The sequence below is a fragment of the Muntiacus reevesi genome, chromosome 1 (assembly GCF_963930625.1).
Source record: "Muntiacus reevesi chromosome 1, mMunRee1.1, whole genome shotgun sequence".
Taxonomy (NCBI): domain Eukaryota; kingdom Metazoa; phylum Chordata; class Mammalia; order Artiodactyla; family Cervidae; genus Muntiacus; species Muntiacus reevesi.
The window spans coordinates 40,031,925-40,046,990 of NC_089249.1; the positions used below are offsets into that span (position 1 = coordinate 40,031,925).

At 33.8% G+C, this 15,066-nt stretch overlaps 1 protein-coding gene across 6 annotated transcripts in view; it reads right to left on the reverse strand.

Moving 5' to 3' along the window:
• ATF7IP (activating transcription factor 7 interacting protein) overlaps positions 1–15,066 on the reverse strand; it is a 109,997-nt gene that overhangs the window by 56,033 nt on the left and 38,898 nt on the right. For all 6 annotated transcript variants that reach the window (XM_065940973.1, XM_065940968.1, XM_065940991.1 and 3 more), the window contains exon 2: positions 1,280–2,778. In XM_065940973.1, coding sequence (XP_065797045.1) covers positions 1,280–2,771 — 1,492 coding nt within the window. In that variant the 5' untranslated portion in view covers positions 2,772–2,778. The remainder of the gene's footprint in view (positions 1–1,279; positions 2,779–15,066) is intronic.

The following is a 15,066-nucleotide window of genomic DNA, read 5'->3' on the forward strand; positions in this document are numbered from 1 at the left end:
TAAAGTTGCTCTCCTCTAAACTCCTAGCCTACCAATTTAACATTATTACTGTATTCACAACCTTGTATTTAATGGCCTGTGGTTTAATTCTTGTCAGAATCCTCAGGGCAAGTAATAAATTTTACCTTTAAATCCCCAAGCCAAGAAGAAACTGGCCTTTCTATATATACAGGTTTAATAAATGAATGAATGCTCTTTGGAAATGAAGTCATCTTTAATAAGGGAAAAGTTTCTATCTCCAAAAGAAATGTAGGTATGATATATTGGAGTGGGTTGGGGGAATCCTGTGTTTTGCCTTTTTATTTTCTTCAAACAAACTAAAACCAAATGCTGTGTTTCTTGTTACAAGGTCACTCCACTCACAGGGTGCTAAGGGTAAGAGAATGTGACACAATGGAAACATAAAGGCACTCATGCCAGTCTGAAAGTAACTGAGAAAGTTTCATATGGGAATGATGCTTGAGTTTCACCATGAAAGCAAGGTAGGATTTTCTCATTCTCCCTTTTTCTCTAGCAATAATAAAAGAGATGGGAAAGACAAGCATTGACCAAATCATGAAGTTTATACAGTTTTTATATAAGGAGTCTGAAATAATTCTTAAAGTAATAGGGAATCTAACCAAAGAGAGGAACATAATCAAATAATAGAGATTTAAGTTATTAAGAGATCGTTTAGAAAATGAGTCAAACATTAGGTAGAATCTAGAATGCTTAGGAAGCAAATGGATAGTCTATATCAAACATATAATTAGGCCTCCAGGTTTCTGAATTCCAGCAATGATGGTATCATTCCCTGGACAAAGAATATTAAAAGAATCAGATTTCAATTGGAAAACTAAAATGGAATTTGTTACACTTGAAGAAAATAAATTAAACAGCAGGCCTTTATAATAGATTCAAAGTTATTCGGTTGGTAAGTGACAGCAAGAACAACTTTTAGAATTTTGATTAATTATGTACTGGAAATTGTTACATCACAGTGTTATATTGGTCCATCTTGTCTATTCCCAGTCTACAAGCTCCTTACAGGCAAGTGTAATATTTTCTACATTTTTTTATCTCCCTTCTCAGCACTTGACACAATGCTGCTCTCAGAGTGCATCTTTGTTAATTCTGAATTCTGTCAAATTAAGAACCTGTCAAGTTAAGAGAGTATTCTAGTCACCATCATTCTCTACTTCCTCCGTAACTAAAAGAAACTTAAAACTTTATGAGAATGTTTTACTAAGCAGTTTGTTAAAGTTAATAAAAATCTTTAAAATTTAAATAATATGCTAACCTGGAGAGCATGTCTCATTTTGTGATGTAACTTCAGACTCATCCTTTTCACCTGAAATATCCTCTTCATCAGAGAGGACCAAAAAGGCTTCTTTCGGCAAGCTCTCACTACTTTCTTGTTTAGACGGTGAACCAAAGGAACCTTCCATCTTTTCTTCCAAATCTGGACTTGACTCATCAATTGGAAGGAGAGAAGCTTTAGAAAAGCAAGTGAGTTCATCTTCAGCAGGTGCAAGCTTTTCCAAAATAGGAATGATTTCATCCGTCTCCATAGAATCTGTATTTTCTAGGATATTCTCATTTTTGTCATCTTTTATAACATCTTCACTAATGGTTTCTATAAGGTCTGCAGAATTTTCTTCTTCATTCTTTTCACTTTGGTCAATCTCCACACTGCTAGATATAGCCTCCTCTCCAAGAGCAGATTCTGTGATTGCATCTTCTTCTAACTTCTTTTCAGGAGACAGATCTGAACAAATAATTGTATCATCTGTTTCGAGAGCTTCTGCATCGCCATCACTATTACTATCAGCTTTATTTTTCTCATCAAATGAGAAAATTTGATCTAACTTTTCATTGTCTCTATTTTGTTGAAGAAAATCATCACCTTTATTGCTACTGGGCTGTGTACCATCAGTTTCAGGAACTGGTTCACAGGCTGGTACCGAACTTGGGTCAAAGGTGGGGTCAAAGGCTGTCTCAGAAGTTGGTTCATCAGAAGTTGGTTCACCAGAGGCTGGATTACCAGAGGCTGAATCACCAAAAGCTGGATCACTAGAAGTCAGATCACCAGAGCCTGGATCACCAGGGGCCAGTGATTCAGAGGCAAGATCACCAGAAGCCGGATCATCACACGCTGAATCACTGGAGACTGGTTCAGTGGAGACCGACTCACCAGGGACTGGTTCACTGGAGACCAGTTCATTAGAAACTGGCTCACTGGAGACCAGTTCACTGGAGACTATTCCGCCAGAGGCAAGATCGCCAGAGATAGGGTCAGAAGCAGGATCACCAGAGGTTAATGCTTCAGAGGCCAGGTCTCCAGAGACAGAATCTCCAGACTCCAGACCTCCAGTAGCCAGATCAGAAGCTGAATCACCAGAAGATGGTTCAGTAGCCAGTTTAGAGGCTAGATCTGGACTTATATTATTTGCAGACAAAGGTTCACACTTTAAGTCATCATCCTGCTTGCTTTTTACATGAACATTTAAGGTACAGGGTGTTTCTTTCCATTCTGCTTTACTTTTTTCAGAATCAAAACAAAGATCCTCAATGCCATTCACCTCTTCCTTGTCATTAAGACAGTCCATATTTTCCAAAGGTGAGGTTGGGTCCAAATCTCCATTTTCATGGTTGCCATTTAACAGCTTGACATCAGTTTTCAACAGCTCTTCCTTGACCTTGTACACTGCTTCCAGTTGCTGACGATCACTCACTCTCATTGTTTTTCGAGCCTTAAAGACTTTTCTTTGAGGTTCTTCTATACTATCCATTTTGAATCTTTAAAAAAAAGAAAGAAAAAGAAAGAAAAAGAGTTTAACACTTGAAACCAAAGCCACCTAATTATAGACTTATTACAAATTGATCTTAGAAGCAAGCACCACTCTATATAATTTTAAAATATTTATAGAAAGCATAATTATTTATGCTAACTTAAAGCATAACATACATAAAGCTGTGTATTAATTTTTATATTTATTGAATTTATATAACATAAAATTGACAATAGGTACAGTTCATAAGAGATCAATTACTAGGCATGTTAGGGGGAAAGTGACTAATTCCTAGTTTTCATTCTCAGTAAGCTAATGGATTCATAGAGTAAGGAGGAGAGAGTGTTAAAAAAGTACACGAAATAAAAAAGTAGTTGCCATAGGAAAAAGAAGAGAATGAAAGCAGTAGAGGAATGGGGAGAGGTATAGAGATAGGGGAAAAAAGAAAGGAGAATTAAGGAACATAAAGAAATATTACATTTGCAACCAGAAATATCTAAATAACTGTTAACATATTAATAACAGATTACTATCTAGAAAGTGAAAGGACCACTCACAATAGAAGAAAATACAGTTGACCCTTGCACAAATGTAGTTTGAACTTTAGGGGTCCTCTTAAACTTGGAATTTTTTTTTGATAAATACATACTACACTACTGCCTGACCCGCGGTTGGTTGAATCTGCAGGTACAAAGGGCTAACTATAAAGTTACACAAGGATTTTCAACTGTACAGGGGTTCACCATCCCTAGTCCCGACATTTTTCAAGGGTCAACTGTATTTGCAAATCATATATTTGCAAATAATATATCCGGTAAGAGATTTACATCTGAAAAATGTAAAATACTTTTGCAATTGAAAAATAACAACAAAAAAACAACTTAAAAATGGGCAACAGACTTGAACAAACATTTCTCTAAAAGATACAAAAAAGACAATTTTGAACATAAACAGATACTTGAACATAAACAGATGCTTCACATCATTTAGTCATCAGAGAGATGCAAATCAAAACCAAAATGAGGTAATACCTCATACACACCAGGATGGCTATTATCAAAAGAAATAATAGGTGTTGGTAAGAATGTGAGCAAATTGAAACTCTCATACAATGGCAATGGGATTGTAAAATGGTACAGCTGCTTTGGAAAAATAGTCTGGCAGTTCCACAATATGCTAAATATTAAGCATTAAATTTAATCTTTCCTCTTTTTTATAATGTATTCATGTAAAGCTATAAATTTCCCTCTAAGAACTGCTTTAGCTGCATCTCACATTTTAATGTGTCATATTTTTCACTGTTCTATTAAAATATCTTCTAATTTCCACTGTGATTTCTTCTTTCATCTGTGAGTTATTGAAAAGTATATTTCTTTAAAAGGTAGTAACACACAACTATATGAATAAGCTATTTAAAATACATATATAGAGAGTTGATTTCATTAATAAAAAAATCAAGCAGTGTAGATTTACAAGTAAGTCACTAAGCATTGCAGATTTTAGGCCTAACGAAGATGTCCCCTTGAAAAAAATAAATTAGCACCCTAAGACATAATTTCTCAAATTGTAACCTTATTTGAATAGGGGTCTTTGCAGAGACAATAAAGTTAAAATAAGGTCATCAGGGTGGTCCTAATTCCATATGGTGAGTGCATTTATTAAAAGGGAAAAATTTGGACACAGACACATACACATGAGAACACTGTGTGGTAACTGGAGTTAGTCAGTCACAAGCCATAGCTAGGAGAGAAATATGGAACAGATCCTTCCTTAGCTTCACCAGTGAGGGCATGGCCCCCTCAACACCTTAATTACAGACTTCTAACTGCCAGAAATGTAAGACAATACATTTCTGTTATTTAAGAAAAAAAAATTTTTTTTCAAGCAATGTGATTTACCACATAAACAGAATAGGAGGTAAAAATAAACAAAAGATCATCTCAACACAGAATATTCATTCTACAAAATTCAAAACTGAGTCATAATTAAGCACTCAGAAATCTAATAAAAGTAAACAACTAAAATCTAATACAGGTTATCTACAAAAGAAAATTGCAAATATCATACTTAATGGTAAAATAAGATCAGAACTAAGATAAGGATGTTCTCTATCAATGTTTCTGTGTTAACATCTGGCCAGTTCAGATTTGGTCCTAGAGAAAGACAATGATGCCACTCTGCAGTGGAATAAAACAAACATTCTTTTAAGGACTAAGATACACAGGAATCATGAATATTGCTTTAATATCACCATTACCAGTATGAATGATGCTAGGATATACTTGCTTGGAAAAGGAAAAAAAGCAGTTCTGAAATCTAGGAATTTAAGGTTCAAAGCTCAATGTTATTAAAAATTGACCTGATGCTTACAGCTAAGCCATGTTGGACATAACAAACTCAGCATTTAAATTAGACAAGGCCACTCTGCAACCCAGCAACCTATAAATTACTAAATATCTCCCCCTCTGACTAAATAAGTGATGGTTACACTTTTTTTTTTTAAATCACTTGTAGTTTTATCCTCACTGTAGTTTGTCTTCCTTACAGATAACAGTTACTGAGATAGTTATTGAGCACAGAATTGCTCCCTCCCCACCTTTCTGATAGTACCTAATCCAGAGTAAGGTTCTCCTGCCTCAAACTCCCCCCACAAAACCCAACCTGTACTACAAATAAACCCTTTACCAGGTTTTTTCTAATATCCTCCCACTGATATGTCTCAGTTTCCCCTGTGGGGAGCATTCTCTCTCACTGCAACAAACAATAAACCCAACTTTTCAGTTACAGGTATGTTCCTGATACTCCATCATTCCTCTAGCTGGAAGGCACAAAACTATGGCCCAGCCTATTTGCTGGAGGCCAATAAAGCTTGAGAACCACCCATTTTGTCACAGTACTTTTAGATTGCAGTATAAAATCTGCATTCATATTCTTACTGTAAGTCAACTACTTATAGGTCTTAGTCTTCCTGGGTTTTTAAGATACAGAGCTGAGTAAAACTATTTACAAAAATTACCTTAAAATGAGAAGAAACGTCAAAGCAAAATTATCACAGCACTATTTTTAAGGACTATTAAATGCAGCTACAATTGAAACTTCAAAATTTTTCCCACCTACAATCCATTTTAAACTCTTATTTAAACACTTATTGAAAAATGTTCTGCAAAGAAGATACAATGCAAGTTTTGTAGACATTTTCCTTGCTGACTCCAAGCATAAAAATGATTAAATTTATAGTACTAGGAGTGTGGTTACCCTTTAAATATTTTCAAATACTGAACTGCAATTCTTCTGGATTTTGACATTGTAACAGCCACATTTCTCAGCCGTTATATACATAACTGGTTGCTGTTGCCAGATGCATTAAAAACAAACATTCCTCTTTTTTTAAAAGCTGTTTTCATAATTTTTAGTAATTCCAGTAAGAACATGAATTCTGCCAACACAAACATGTGCTTGATTTCTAACTCTCCCATGTACTTACTATGTGACACAGGGCAAGTTACCTAGCATTTCAATGTTTAATATCAGCCACCTTAAGAAGGGAATATCAGTACCTGACAGAGGTTGCAGTAATGATTATGAGATTCTATACATTAAGTGTTTGGAAAGCAGTTAGCACTCAACAAATGTTATTTTAATTGTCTATGTATATTCAGGATGTTTTCAGGCATACAGAATCTGAAACAAGTTTCTCTTAAATATTTTTGGTAGTTTGTATATGAATTAGAAAGTCTACCATGCACACAGTCATATTCAATGTTAACTGCCACCAAGTAACATTTAATAAAAATAAATGTTATCAAAGCAAGCTGGTTTTATCAACAAAATTGCCATCAATACAGTAAAATAAAAGACTATACAAACAATTACAGAATAACTACCATCTGTACCCACAAGGGCGCACACTACAGCCATTTACAAGATCTTTTAAGGGTTCTAAGTAAATATAATGAATAACAAAGCAAGAAGGAAGTAGCATGAACAACCAGTTCAAACTAGTTCAGCCATATCTATGCAAACCAATCAGCAGTAAGTTTTTGAAAATCTATTTTGCATAAATAATGTATATTTAAGACAGACACAGGAGAGAAGGGTGTGTTACCTGCAAACAAGTCACCATTACTATATGACTGGAACAAAACATTTCTAAAGATCACTTTAAATATCGTCATCCGGAACTGACATATCGTTCACAAAACTATACTACAAAAGAAATACTACATTTTTAGGCAGCAACACTACAGTCATGAAGCTCTCACAGGATTGTAATTTATTTTCATAGGAAAAGCACTTATATTTTACAGCAGAAAGTGTCTGACATATCTAGAAGTAAATGTGTAAAATGTAATGAACTATTTCTCCTCAAAACATTTTTCATAAGGAAGATAGTAAGAAAAAATGTTTTAAGTCCTTACTTTAATGTTCAGATTCAAGAACTGTGGGGAAATATCACCACTTTAAAAAAAAAAATCTTTTTCTACAGTATTAACAAGAATTTCACCTTTACTAAAGGAATTTATATTTAAATAACCAAGAAGGGTGTGTTACCTGCAAATAAGTCTCTATGGCTTGGAATTTTTTTTTTTTTTTCAAATTTTGGGTAAATTATTTTTAAGGAAAGCCCAATAAGCCTCTTCTTCAGTGAAACCATTATTTTCTTCTCTGCTTCATCCCCCTCCACCCATTCCTTTCACACTCTTCTTTCTAGCAAAGAGATTATAGCTATGAAACAACAAAGAGAAGTATTACCAAAAGCTGTAATGTCTTAGCCTACAATCTGCCTGCTCAAAAAGCTTAAGAATTTAAGTGGCTGTTCAAGAGCTGCTCACAAACTCAGCCAATCAGCAGCCAGCATTCTGATTCCTGCCCAGCAACAGGAGACAGACAATAAGGTCAGAAAAACATAGTTAAAACCTGGATTCGCAACACTTCAGTGAGGTTCTTTGTCTGATAAAAGTAATCTAGAACATAATTGCATAAAATTCTAAACCTATAATATGCACAAAATATACCACATAAATAAAATAGGATAAAAGATATAAATATTTATCTTCATTTAAAGAATGTTTCCAGAAATATAAATCCATGCCCTACCTGGGGAATGAGTCAAATATGGACAATACATAACAAGAACATACGTCTCTACACAATGGGTTAGAATCTGCAAAATTCAACTGTAAATTTCTTTTTAAAATTCCATAGTCTTTAACGTATATAAAACATACTAAAAATCCAGCAAAATCTTAAATCCAAATAACTAACAACATTATTTTCATACCCATCTATCCCTATAGATAGATTTCCAATTCCAAAAGTTAATTGTATTCTGGACCCAAAGGTTAACTATGGATAGCATTATAAAATGTTTTGTTGTCTACTGCACTGAACTGACTTAGTTTGATTCATTTAATGAAATTAAAATGTGATTCTTGATAACCTGTATTAAGTGTTATAAGTACAATTACTATATTCTTTTCACCTTAACTGCCTTTGGCAGCAGGTTATAAAAAGGTTATGAGCTCTCCCCTTTTGAAGAAATAAAGCAAATATATATACTACATAATAAATATTCATGTAAACTGAAGGGAAATTTTTTCTATATGATATCATTCTAGTCCTTTAAATATAAAATTATAAAATACAATTAGGAAATCTGTCATCAGAATATTTTTCCTCAAAATCTCAAACCTATGAGATTTTTAGTAGCAAGTTTTTAAAATAAACTTCACTTTTTCTCTTTCAATTACAGATGAACCTTGTAATTTTTCAAACATACCCAAGAGGGAGCTTGCTGCAGCCATACTTTTAGTTTATATAATCTCACCATAGGAAAAATAAATCAGCAGCTGCTTGAATGCTTTAGTCTTGTGAGAGAACTGAAATTCACTGTTTGATTGGCTTAAAGCCATAGCTGCCTAGACCAATCAGACATCAGCATCACAAACCTTGCCCGGCAACAAGGGAAGCAGATGAGGGCAAGTGCTCTACCAAGAATCCAAACGTGCAAAATTAAAGGTGAACGATGAAATTGATACATATTTGTAACATAGCCCCAGATTCTTATTTCAATAACAAGTCCATAGCAGGGTTTTCCTGATTAAATAAACAAGGATCTATACTACTGCTTTCCAAGAACTGCTTTAACTAACAAAACAACAGGAAGTACCAAAACTGTTGGGTCAAAGGGCACAGACACATACACAAACACTATATTAATTAAAAGTATGGATATGTGATGAAGTATATTTAAAAATAAAATTTTAGCAAAAACTTGCAAAATGCTAAGCAAAGCCATTTAAGTGGACTTGACATTTCTATCTTTGACACAGGTACTCTAAATTAAATTCATGCTTTTAACTGGTAGTACTATAACATTATTCTGAATAATGGGATGCTAAAAATAATTTTTATTCAGATTTGAGTTTATGTTAAATAGATTAAATAAACATTAGTCAGTAGGCTTGACTAATGATGGCTTACTCTTAAATGATGACTTTATGCTGAGGATTCCTAGCCTCTGTAGAAATGCAACTCAGTTACTGTGCTAAGAATTCCATTCTCAATCGAGAACTGTGTGATTTTACTCTGCACTTCTGAATTTTACTTGAGAATTCTGCAATACTCCTGGAAATAAAATCATAAAGAATAATCACTCTGCTGCACAGTAAATGTTAATAATCTGCATAGTGTTTACTGCTCATTAGTGAAGACTGGTGAAACTGCAAGTGAAATGATTCATCCTCTTGTTATTTATCTGCGCAGATTTAATACAGTTTCTAAACTTTTATCTTAAATACTAGGTATCTTGTCAACTTTGTCCATAACTATTTTTCTAAAACTGTAGTAAAACATAATCACTACTCCTATTAAAACTTCCACAAGGATTTTCATCTTGTTTCCAAACTTCTCTTGAAGTCACTCACAAAGCACTGGCAATATTTTACTTGAGAATCCAGAATCCCTTACAGTTCACAATTCCTCAATTCTACTATACTATGGTTCTTCCCTCAATTGCAGAAAAACACTACTACCTTTAAAAAAAAAAAAAAAAAAGGAAACATTAACTGCTGGAAATCCGTTCCTGATCTAGTAATACTCACGAGTTCGGTATGGTTTCGAGCGCTCATAATATTTGATGCAACAAATAACCCCTCTGCCTCTCAGCAACCTCATGATATCAGCTGAGATATCAAAACATATAATGGGATATCCCTTAACCAAATGTTTAAAACTAATCAGCAACAAAGGAAACAGAAGTTTGCTTTACCAACAATCCCGTGGACAAAGCAAGAGCAAATCAATATTGATTAATAAGCACATCAAACCAGAACAGTCACTACAGTCTAATCTGTTGCATTCACTGATATATTTTGAAGAATACTATAGTTGTCTACATGAAAAAATGCAAACACAAGATACCTTAAAATCACTTCTTCCAGTGTATTTCGGGGATCATTCTGTCATACATGCAAAGTCACATTAATTGACCTGATCCAACAAACTCAATTATAGAACACACTTATTAAATTACAACCCCTCAGAAAATTAGCCAGTTATCCATCAGGGCCCACTAGCTTATCTGTCGACTCATCAAACTCCACCAGCACCCAGGCAGCATGAGTAAAATTACAGACTGCTATGTATTTTATTTCCTCAAGAATTTAAGAACCACTTGTCCAAAATTTGTCACCCTTTACTTGAATGAAATAAAACACCCAGAATGATTTAGGAGGGCAAGTTGAAAGAGGTAAATCCTTCAAATGATAGGAAATAGCGCTTACTTTTCTTATCGACTCAATCTAAGGAGAAAGGATCGAGAGCTTACTTTCTGTGTCAGTCAGCTTTCACTAGGTAATAAAGCAGTAAGAAAAAAAATGCTTTTTTACTGGCTAATAACTAACAATCTTCATTCTAGGTCATCAGCTGAAGAAGCAGCAAATGCTTCCCCAGCCCCCACAATTCCAGGTCTTGTGGCATAGAGAAAAGCCCATAATGACCGAGAAAAAAAAGCCCACAATGACAGAACCATACAATATACAATGGATTTTAAAGCTTTTTCTTAGACACAGTAGACGCCACTTTCACTCATAGCCCATTGGCTAAACCCAAGTTAAGAGGGTAGAGAGAAAAAAGCTCTCATGGGGAAACAATTCATGTCACATGGCAAAACGCAGGGATATGTAATCTTACCAGAATAACAGTGAACTATATAATTTACCCATTGGAGTAGGAAATGGCAATCCACTCCAGTATTCTTGCCTGGAAAATTCCATAGAGAGAGGAGCCTGGCAGGCTACAGTACATGGGGTTGCAAAGAGTCAGACACAACTGAGCATGCATGCACATATAATCTACCACATCTCAAAAATACATAATTATAAAAGCTTGGCAAAACAAAGATTTCTAAACTAACAAAACCAAATCTACTCTGTGTTCCAACATTGGCATAATAGTTGTCACAGGATAAATCACCCACTCTCTCCTGATTTCATGTCACTCAACAGTAAAACTGAGGAGGTGAGACTAGATGCTTGCTAGGTTTGATTCTAGCTTAAATTTTGAATTATTTTACTAAAGTCTAGCAATACTGATGTTCTTTTATAATTAATTTTTCATTATTAAATACAGAGAACATGCAGCAAGATATAAATTCTAATATAATGAACATATGTATACCCATCATCCAGATAAGAAATTAAAAACAAAGCCTTCTGTATAACGTTATCAGAGAGCATGCTACTCCTTCCACATCCCAACTCCTTAACTCAAAGATAACCCTATACCAAGGCATATTTTTTCCCATTTAAGTGACAAGTTATACAAGTTCAACTTTACATCAATAGCTATGCCACTATCATTCACTACATGGATAATAATTAACTTAGTAAAGTAAAAAGACACTTGATTCAGCATGAAATTGCTTTCTTTGCATATGTACACTTCTTATGCATTTCATCCTTTAAAATTTTGCAACCATGGAGGTCTTCTACTGTTCAAAACAATAAGCCATAAATACTGTATTTGCCACTATTTTCTTCTCTTTGAAAATGGAAAAGTCATTTAATATAATTGCTAAGGCCTATTCACACAGTGAATGAGCTCTGACTGTACACCCTCAATTTCATCAGCCTACAGACTGGTTCACACATTAGCTCCAACAATATTACCAAGAAGCTCTTAAACATCGAAGTATCTTTTTAAAAGTAACTTTTCATTAAGTTATCCAAGCAAATAACAATAGAACTAGAGACTTATATCTATTCTATTAGAATATACAAAAACTGCTATGACTCAATAACAACCCAATTTAAAAATGAGCAAAAGACTTGAATAGATATTTCTCCAAAGATAAGCCAATAAGCAACAAACATAAAGATGCTCAACATCATTAGTCACTAGAGAAATGAAGACCAAAAGCATAATTAACACTTCACACACAACACAATGGTTATAACCAAAGCAGAAAATAACAAGTGTTAGCAAAAGATGGAGAGTAATTGGAATCCTCATACAGCTGATGGGACTGTAAAGTGGAGCAGGTGCTTTGGAAAAGAGGCTGGCACTTCTTCAACAGTGCTGCTATAAAAGTCTAGCAATTCTACTCCTAGGTATACATATCCACAAGAAATAAAATCACATCCATGCAAACACTTGTACACAAATACTCATAGAAGCACTTCTCATAACCTCCTAAAAGTGTCTATTCATAATAGCCATAAAAACAGATGTCCAGCAACTGATAAATAAAATGTGGTATATCCATTAAAATGAAATATTATCTGGCTATAAAAAGGAATGAAGTACTGATAAATGTTACTTCATGAATAAACCTTGAAAACTGAGGTTTTACATTAGTTTCAGAAGCCCATCACAAAAGGCCACATATTGACTAACTTCATTTATATGAAATGTCCAGAACATGCAAATCTATAAAGACAGAAAGCAATAAGTAGCTGGCTAGGACTGGGGGTTGGGGAAGAAATGAGGAATGGCTCCTGACGGATATAAGATTTCTTTATAATGTAATAAAAAAAATGTTCTAAAATTAATTATAGTGATGGTTACACACTGTGTGAGTATTTTAAAAACCAATGAGTTGTATATTTTAATCATGTGGATTGTATGGCATGTGAATTACATCTCAATAAGCCTGTGATTTTTTTTTTTTAAACAGCAAAACTAGAGTTGAATACTTTTTCATTTGTTTTCAACCTATGACTTTTACTGGGTCACGCTTTCAACACAGACAAAGGAACAAAAACAAAAAGAACTAACTATTGGTTCCCACTTTAGGGAATTAACACTTCTAGGTCAACAAGTATACCTGTATTTACGCTAGTATACTTCTATAAAAGGCAATATGTAGAAAAAAACAGCAACCTTGTTCTCCATGTGTTCCTCTCAGATAAGCCAATTACTTTTTTCCGCCTGTCCTAAATGGGACATAATTCTATAGTATGTTTATCTCACAGGATGTAATAATGAGCATGAGATACTCATATAAGATAAAAGAACAAAAGAAATTTTACCAACAAGAAAACAGTACTGAGCATGGTGCAAATGAACACTCCAGGTACATATATGAATCAAGTATCCTATGCACAGGAAATGCAATCAACTGCCTTTTCCAAAAGGACTAGGGAGTCTTAAGTGAAACAGGAGCATTCTCTTTTACTGTAAACGGGCACTATAACCAAGAGGCCTTACATGTAATTAATGATAAACTTGCTTATAAACAAGGTTTATTTACTGAACTTTCTGGAGTTACATAATGCTTTGTTACAGTTTATCAGTGCTATCTTTATTCAGTATGAAGTGTCTTGCCACTGTATTTAACAGTACGTTACATGTATCTTTCCAGAAATAATTATTAGGGGAGGTAATGTGGGGAATGAGTGAAACAGGTGAAGGGGATCAGGAGGTACAAACTACCAGTTATAAAATAAATAAGTCACAGGGAAGGAATGTCACAGCACAGAGAATACAGTCAGTAAAATTGTAATAACTCTATATGGTATGTAACCTATAATAATATTGAATCACATTTTATACCTGAAACTAATGTAAAACCATAAGTCAACTATACTTCAATTTTCAAAATAAATAATTATTATAAATGGACTATAATACCTACATTTAAGTATATTTTATGAAATACTTTGGCACATCTCATCATGTATTTGGTATAAGATTAATACATTTTAAATGCCCAAGTTTTGCTGTTAGAAAACATCTTAAAAATATGCTGATAAAAAAAAAACAAAAACAAAAACAAAATATGCTGATATCACTATGACGTACTTCACAGGTCATTTAACAAAAGAATAAAAAATAAAGTAAATATCCAGGAATAATATTAATAAGCTACACAGTATCTGGAATATAATATACACTTAGTGAACATCGACTAAAAGAATGATGGGCTATATACATATAACTAAAATAAAATGATTCTTAAGCGAAACAATGAAATTATTTTATAAAGCAAAGGTAGTAATCTAGAATATCTCTGACAGAATTACACACTAACATGTTGGCATGTTCACATACAGCAGGTTTACAAAGAAGTCAACCTTCCTTTGAGAAGTCAGGATGTTCATTTACTAACAAAAAGTAACATATACCCACTGACAGAAAATGCTGCCTCTAACAAGGTTCAATACAGAACTCCATTAAAATTAACCTAATCTGACACACAAGAGGCATTTCTCAAGGCTTATAAAACTTGTTTAATTAGTTGATTTCACATTTCAAAAAATAAAATGCCATTTTGAAAAAAATCTACTTTTGCTTATTATTACATAATGATGGAAATCCTCTTTAGAATAATAAACGTACCCCAGAGGAAAACCCCTGCAGCCATCTTATCAGTTCTCTCACTGCAACAGAAACTGAAATACAATTTGCATAGTCACTGTGGTTGGCTAAAGAAAGCAGGTTCATGTAACCAATCAGAAAACTAGAAAGTGGGCAATCCTAAAAGGAGAAATTTTTAATCTGCCTGGCAACAGCCTAAAAATAGAAACAATATGCTAGTATGAATCCCAGAATAGATGTGAATATATATGAGGAAAACCACCAGCAAAAACACTTTATTTTCCTGGGGAAAATGATGTACCTTGCATTTCATCATCTAGAATATTAACTTGGAACTTTTTCTTACTAAGTGGCAATTAAAGAAAAATGAATTCTAAGCTAAATTAATGGACCAATTTCAAGTTACATGCCATTGTCCATACCATTTTACTTATATATGTATGTATGTATGTATGTACATATATATGTATGTACT